The 8433-nt window shown below is 34.6% G+C and overlaps 1 protein-coding gene across 1 annotated transcript; it reads left to right on the forward strand.

The window, feature by feature from the left end:
- The first annotated feature begins 1536 nt into the window (after positions 1-1536).
- On the forward strand, positions 1537-6346 carry LOC113237595 (splicing factor, arginine/serine-rich 15-like). The gene is made up of 2 exons (XM_026474165.1): positions 1537-1646; positions 5751-6346. Exons 1-2 carry the CDS (start codon positions 1635-1637, stop codon positions 6141-6143), a joined length of 405 nt encoding a protein of 134 aa, XP_026329950.1. The 5' UTR covers positions 1537-1634; the 3' UTR covers positions 6144-6346.
- The last annotated feature ends 2087 nt before the right edge of the window (positions 6347-8433 follow it).

An 8433-nucleotide genomic window follows, 5' to 3' on the forward strand; every position in this document is an offset into this window, starting at 1 on the left:
TTAAACGCCCCAGATATCGTGGCTGGCTCCAGACAATAAATTATTGGAAAGTTATTTTCCTTTCATCTAAATCTTAGTGTATAAACGTAAGTAGCTATGCTATTTCCAACTTGGTTTGATATTAACCCCATTAAACAATAATAATGCAAAATAATACGTTTCTTCCAACATCTTATCTCAAAAGATCACAAAGAAGTTTAAAATAATTCAGACTGGTAGACATACATTTCATATGAAATAATTTCAGTACAGAGTACTAAAAAAACCGACCTCAAAAGTACATGGAATTACACGTAATTACCATGTTTTATTGAAATCGGTCCCCGGGTAGTGCGCAAGCCCGGATTCTTCCCCTAGTTCGCCACTAAAATATAATAATAATCGGTTCTCACTTCTTAAAGTACATCGAGAGAGAAAAACACCTAGAATTGGAAAATAGCAAAATCAACTATTAAAATAATTGCTCTTAAAATAAAATTTTGGCGCTGTTTATAAAAATGAATCTTCATGCTTGAACAGCCACTCTTAAAGGTGGATGAATTCTTCAAAATTAAATGGGACCACTATGGACTACTACTACTACTACTACTACTGGCACTATGGACCACTACTCTTTCCAACAAAAAAAGAGTCGTGAAAATCGGTTCACAAATACCGGAGTTATCGCGTAACATACATACAAAAAAAAAATCGAATTGACAACCTCCTCCTTTTTTCGAAGTCTGTTAAAAAAATAGTTTTTTTTTATAATATCGTAAGAATTCATAATTCATGAGAAAAAAATTAAACATCTTTCTGTAGTAATGAAATGAAAAAAATGAAAGTCGTTCCATGTCCCATAAGTTTCAGAACCCTCTGTGGACGTATTTTACTCTCGCTTGGCCGGTTTTTTCCTTTCTTTATGCTTTTTTTCTTTTGGCTTAAACCACTACACATCGCATTTTCAGCGCAGTAAATGTCGATAAAATTATTAAATGTATTTTTTATGTGTTTTATTAACACATCACCTAAAACTGTAAATGTACATATAGACCTTACGTTACGATTCGTCAAAATACACGTACAGTATCCTTTCTTCCGTAAACATAAAAATTATATACCGTAGCTTAATTTTAGTAGCAGTAGAGTTCCTTGTGAAGGAATTCGTCCAGGGCAGTGCTACCACCTTACCTATTTCTATCACCAAGAAGTAATGTAAGCAATAACTTACACAACGTTCCGGTTTTAAAGGGTAAGGGTGCTGGTGATATTGCAGGCACATGATAAGACTTGTCAACTTATGTCTCAGGATGGCAGGTCGCTGGCTGTTATGGACAGGTGTGTCGCTTATCACCCGACAATCCACGACTTCTTCGTCCCATCACTTGCTATCATAAAAAAAGCTAAATGTGCTAATCTTCCATTCTTTTCTACTTCCACCTTAGTCAAATAAAAACCAATTACGCATAATACAATAATTGATGTTGTTAATATAATTACACACTAATAAATCAACCAATAAATTCAATTAGACATATCCTCTCACAACAATTTGAACCTTTCGCCTCGATAGCGTGACCTTTACCATTAAATAAACTGAATTTATTATAGACATTAATGTAAAAATCGTTCAGTTAGATTTCATAAACAGCACGATGGAAACGTCTGTAAGTTTTGCCATTTTATAAACTGTTACAATTGACTTACTTTCTGATGAATTGTTATATACAGCTCTTCTTGTCATAACTAACGCAACTGCATTTTGGTAACTTTTGAGATATTGGCACCTAAATTTTTTTTTTATGTCAATTACACTAATTTCGCTTAACAATATAACTGAAGTTTCAATTTATTTAGTTAGTTATTCAGTTATTTAGTTAAAAAAAACTAAAAAAAACAGCTTATAGGGAGTTGTAGAACTCGTTTTGCTAATTCCAACAACTCAATTTTTTTAATTATATTATTGTCGTAGTTTTTAGACGTACATACCATAGCACTTATCCTCTTTATAGTATTTATTTTTACTTCTTAATTGTACTTGTATGTACCTAATAATAGGCAGTGAATGGAGAAAAACTCAATTCCAAAATTACTTTTGCTTTGTGTTATTAACGTACCTGTCGATTACGTTGGTTATGACGAGGAATACTAATCTAGATATAATAGTATTAAGGAATTATATTCATATATGTATTTAATTTCTGATTTGAGAATTAAATTTTCAACGAATTTCTATTCTGTTTTTCGCATTTCACAATTAATTGAAATGCGATTTTTTCGTATCGAGTTCTTTTAGGTTTTTACGATCGTTACACATTTGAAATGAATCTATTTCTTTTAGATCTAAAATCGCGTATATTTTCAAACAAACTCACTTTCGAATTCTGTACACGTCTCACGATCTCGGCTGACTGCACTTTTTAATAATAAATTTAGGAAATGAAACTATTTTTTCGGATCTACTTAAATCGCGTATATTCGTTTTTATTTTTCAAACAACCCAACGTTTCAGGATCTTTAAAGGGCCCGAAATGTTGATTTGTTTAAAAATATACCAAATTTAGTTTCGAAATAATAACTTTTTTATAAAAAACCTCGACCTCGTCTATTTACCAAGTTTTATTGAAATCTGTTACCGGAAACTCCGCAAAATTGGATTCATCACTTAGTTTGCCACTCTTAGGGTCGTATTCTAAAACTCTACTCAATGCTCAAGTCAGGATTTGAGCAGAGTTGAGTATGATTTCAAGCACTGGAATCCCACCCAAATGGCAAGGACTTGAGTATGATTTTCAGTGCTCACTGCAATACTCAAGTCCTGACTTGAGTGTTGAGTAGAGTTCTGGAATACGACCCTTAGAGGTGGAATATTTTCTTCAAATTTAAATGGGACCAATTCTTATTATCAATAAAGAATCATCAATATCGGTTCACAAATAAAGCCGGAGAAATCGCTTAACATACATACAAAAAAATACAGTCGAATTGAGAACCTCTCCTTTTTTTGAAGTCGGTTAACAATCGTTTCATTTCCTGTGCGTAACAATCGTGAAAACTCGAATCGTGAAAGAACTCGATATTAATAATAAACTTTTAAGAAGATTGCTATTGCGAAGTTTACCCTGGTACTGGTTAAAATCCTGTTTTTTTCCAAAAAACAGACAATTTTTGTATGCCTAATATATCCCAGGCATAGCATTTATTTTATTATTGTCTGTACAACCTGTTTATCGTAAAGTAAATAGGTTATAACCTATCTATCATCTATTGTATCTATCTATATATATATTATAACATATATATATTATAACATATATACTCTATATCAATTTGATATTTAAAAAAAAAACATTTCGAACTCTTCACACTTCCCATCCATTCATCTGTCCATCTTGGCTGACTGCGCTTTTTAATATTAATAATAAACTTTTAAGAAGAATGCTACTGCGAAGTTGAACCCTGAAAAGTCTAGAAACCTGAGTATTTTTCCCGAAAAAAGTAATAACACTCCAAAAAATACGGAAGGTACAATTCTCACACATTTTTTTGTAATTCCTAATATTTGGTGCAGGCATAACGTTTATTTTGTTATTGTCAACTATATACAACCTGTCCATCGTAAAATAAATAGAGTATAAACAGAGATCAAAATTGGCAGAATATATTTACCTAAACATTAAGGAAGTAATAAGGGTGTTAATACCTCCCTATGTAATCGTGGAATGATTATGTTGTACGTGGTTGAATATTTTTTATGTTTAACTAACTAGCAATTATATATCATTATGACTCCATATCCTAGTCTTCTTTGCGGCTGGCGTGTAGGAGCAACTGTAGTGATTGATTTGCATATTGCTTTCAGACATAGCATAGTAATCACAATGCATGTAAATGATAAAATTTAGTTAATTTTAGCGTACATAAGTGTGTTTCTTTTGTAATGCTATTTTACGTACTTTTGGTGCCAAATAAAATAAAAACACATATTTATATTAAACATGTCAATACGTTAGAAGATTTTAAGCTGAGCGCCTGCTAGGTCGTTCCTTCTTCGCCTTCAATGTTCTTATTCATCACTTGACACCAATTTTAACTCAATAAACATATTTGAAAACCATGTGCATTTCAGTGGAGGAAACATCGTGATGAAACATGTTAGTGAACGAACCAATCATAAAAAATCTAATTCTGTCTACATTCCCTGGTTCTATCTCTCTGTCATTTCTTTTTTTTTATTAAATCCTAAGTGCGCATTTGACTTCCATCACACCTGAAGGAAAGTGACGATGAAGTCGACGATAGAGCATACACACCTAAATAAAGCCTATTCACTATCGCTTTGAAAAGGTCCATGTAACGTTCAGGGGACAAGTCTGCAGGCAGGGAATTCCGCCTCATAGCCGTTTGCCGTATAAATGTGGAAGCGAAACGCTTTGTGCGAATTCTTGGAATATCCACAACATAGGGGTAGAAGCCGAGCCTACGTCTGGTCCCTCGATGATGGAAAGGGGAAGGCGTAATTAATTCGTGCAATTATCTCGCACACTCTCCATGATATATCCTGTAGAATAGAATTTCTTTTCACAACCCATTTGCTCAGCACATTTTAATTAAAATTAAATATAATAAATACGTTAAACGAGCCAAAAACTTTGGTTTTATCCAGTAACTGATCAAACTCTGCACATCGAAGAAAGTTTCACAACGTTCGGAAAACGTGTATAAATCCCCAACTAGCACTGGGCCAGCGTGGCGGACTATGGCCTAACCCTCGCCTCAGACACTACCGTGTCAAACTAAAACTAAACTAAAACTCCTAATATCTCTTAGTAGCAGTAGCAGAGCTCTTTGTGAAAGAGTTCGTCCAGGATAGTACTGCCGCCTTGCTCATTTCTGCCGCCAAACAATACTGAATGCGTTTCGATTTTGAAGGGTAAGGGTGCTGGTGAAATTACAGGCACATGAGGTTTGTCAGTCTCAGGGTAACGGGCGCAGTGACAGTGCCCCTCAGATCTTTGCGATTTTAAGCTCTGATTGGAACTGCAACTGTTATGAACAGGCGTGTAGCTTACTATCAGGCGCACGACTCGATCGTCCCGTCACTTAATATTATAAAATGAAAAAATAATAAATTAAAAAACCGCATTTTGAGAAAAAGCTGCTTAAAGGATTATTCGATTAATAACCTAAAAATATATATTTAACTTAGGAGGACATTAGATATTAAAGAAATCTATCTAGCCTTTATAATTTACTTGGGAAAGTCAGTTATTTATAAGGACAAACGAATAAATTTATATACCCTCATTAAAAAAACGCTGTATTGAACGTCGCAGTGTTTAGGTTTGACACTATGGAATATTGTTTTTTACTGTTAAAATTTGAGCCGCGACAATTGTTCGTAGACCTCCGCTCCTGAGACATTTGCGCGATCAGAGAGTTTTGGTTAACTCAGGCACCCCGCAACGCTGTACTGCATTTCGCGCACGTAATTGTTGAACCAAAAGTCTGTGTTATGTGAAAATAACTTCTAAATTTTAAGACTTACAGTGTATTTTAGTTTTTAGTATCACATTAAAAACACTGATGCCTCCAAAGTTTAAATGTCAGCGTATAGATTAGACCTAGAGAAATCATAGAGCGTTAAATCAAAACACTATGAGTGACTTTACAGTGTATTGGTTTGACACGGCAGAGGAGTCCCGTGCCCCGCAGTGGGGTATACAAAAGGGGTTGTTGATCATGAAACATACTCGTGTTTTTTATTATAGAATATCGCTCTACTAGTGCTGGTCTGCAGCGTGGTCACGGTCCACGCTTACAAGACAGACACGCCAGACTTCTCCAACGAGCCACTGACCACGCTCCCTCCCATCACACCTCAGCAACAACTCTACATTTTGCTGCTGAACTTCGTCTCAGGGAATTTGCCTCCTGGGGCACAACTGCCAGCGGGCTTTTTAGGAGGAATGAGTTTGTCTGCAGCAAGCGTGCCGACAATGCCGCCTAATATGCCGATGTCCAATATGCCGATGCCCAATATGCTAATGCCCATTATGCCAATGCCCAATATGCCGATGGCCAACATGCCGCCCCCCAATATGCCAGCAGTTCCGGCGACGGCTACTACCACAGCACCGAGTATGGTGTTACCCTTAGCTTAGCAAACTTGGAAATAACTAAAACGTCATTTATAACTGTCTTTACCGTTTTAATCAATGACAGATTCTAAAAAAAAATTTATAGTTTTATACTAAACTTTTAAAATTATTTAAAATTATATATATATATATATTATGCACTTAACTAGTTTGAATTGACTAACGTATGTATATATTTGCATACTAATTAATGTGAATTGGATTTTATTTAAAATAAGAACCGTACCTTATTCCGAAAAATAAATAAATAAATACTGATTGGTTTGTTGATTGACTGTAACAAATTTTAACAAATCATAGTTAGAAGTAGTTTTATACTAAGGTACTAATATTGAGTTTGTTAGGTTTTCGCGATTGCTACGCATGGAAAATGAAACTATTTTTGTCGGAACTAAATCGCGTATATTTGCTTTTTTCAAACGAACCAACGCTGCAGGTCTTTTACAGGTCCCATGATCGTACAGGTCCCGGCTGACTAAAAGTAAGAGTAAAAGTAAAGTTATCAACCACTTATGTTAGACATAAGTGGTTTGGTTTGGTTTGTTTGGTAACATAAGCGGTTATACAAACCACCGCTTTTTCTGAGGTTAATAATTAAATACCTTATTTTTAAATTTAGTTCCTAAGAACATTCCTAATTACGCTACATTTATGTTTTACAAATTATTTTACGTTATTTTAACAATATCAATTTTTTTACATTAATTTTTTTTCGAGTTCTTAGTTTTTCGCGATTGTTACACATAGGAAATGAAACTATTTTTCCGTATTTAAATCGCGTATATTTGTTTTTTCAAACAGACCGACGTTTCAGGCCCTTTACAGGTCCCATAATCACGGTTGACTAAGGTGATACAGTCTTCAACTAGTTATGTCTCATATTGATTTTGGTTGTTGGTTGTTGTGGTTGTTCGGTTGTGTAATTTTATCTTTTATTTTTAATCTATAGCATGTCGCTTTAGGGTTGGTGACAATTGGAAATAATAAATAAATATTAGACAACATCACATTTATTGTTCCGATCCCAAAGTAAGTAACTAAATCACTACTTGTGTTATGGAAATTGGAAATAACTACGATACACCCAGACCCGAGACAATATAGAAAAGTTTTAGTTTTCTACACTGATCCGGCCGGGGATCGAACTCGCGACATGACGATACCATGAAAACCGATGCGAAGCCTCTCGATCACGAAGGTAATCAAATTATTAAAAACATCTTAATATAATGGGAAATGAAACTATTTTTCCGGGTTTAAATCGCGTATATTTGCTTTTTCAAACAAACCGACGTTTTGGGCCCTTTACAGGTCCCATAGTCACGGTTGATTGAGGTGGTACAGTCTTCAACCAGTTATGTCTAATATTGATGCAAACCACCCTATTTTTTCACTATAGTTACAATAGTTATTAATTAAATGCCTTATTCTTAATTTTACAAAGAAAACATTCCAATTTACGCTATATTAAGTTTTACAAATTATTTTATCGAATGAATTTTTATAAAGTTCAATTTATTATTAATTATTAATAGAAATTAGAATAAACTAAAACATATTAATTAGTACTGCAGTCTTAAATCCGGAAAAATAGTTTCATTTCCTATTTTTTTTTATTAATTAACCATTTAAATTAGAATAAATTAAAACATACTTATTCAAAATAACGCACACGTTGATAGCCGCGCCCTAACGAGGCCCTGTATCGCGGGTGCCATGGACACACACATCGATAACCACAAATTACACCCAAACTCACGAGTGTAATAAATTAAAGCTGTATTTCTCCCGAACCGGTAATCGAATCCGGAACCTATGCGTTTCAACCCAGCATGGTTCGGCCACGGAGGCAACAGTAAACATATTAATTAGTACTCAGTCTTATGGCTGCTTGCGATTTTTCGTCAGAGGAAATACTGGATCCCAAACTCGTGGTACGGAGAAACCACTTCCCTATTGAAATTGTTTTGTAATTTTAATGGCCTCTCTATCAGCTATTAATTTTACGGATACAAGATGCTACCATAATTTGAGGTAATATATGCACGGAAACAATGTAATACATGCTATTAAGTGTTTGAATGTCGATATTAAGCTGCTGCAAAATTACCAGAGCAGCGTTTCCCAATTGGTGGGCCGCAACCCGGTCGGTACTGGGTGGTCATCAAAATAAAATACCGGGTTGCAACATTCCCGGCTGAACCAGACAAAGAAATAAACACTGAACCAGACTAAATATATTTCCCCATCCAAAAATTTGCATGTTATATGAAAAACCAAAAATTACTTTCGA

The sequence above is a fragment of the Hyposmocoma kahamanoa genome, unplaced genomic scaffold (genome assembly GCF_003589595.1).
Source record: "Hyposmocoma kahamanoa isolate Upper Pololo Valley unplaced genomic scaffold, ASM358959v1 93, whole genome shotgun sequence".
Classification (NCBI taxonomy): Eukaryota; Metazoa; Arthropoda; class Insecta; order Lepidoptera; family Cosmopterigidae; genus Hyposmocoma; species Hyposmocoma kahamanoa.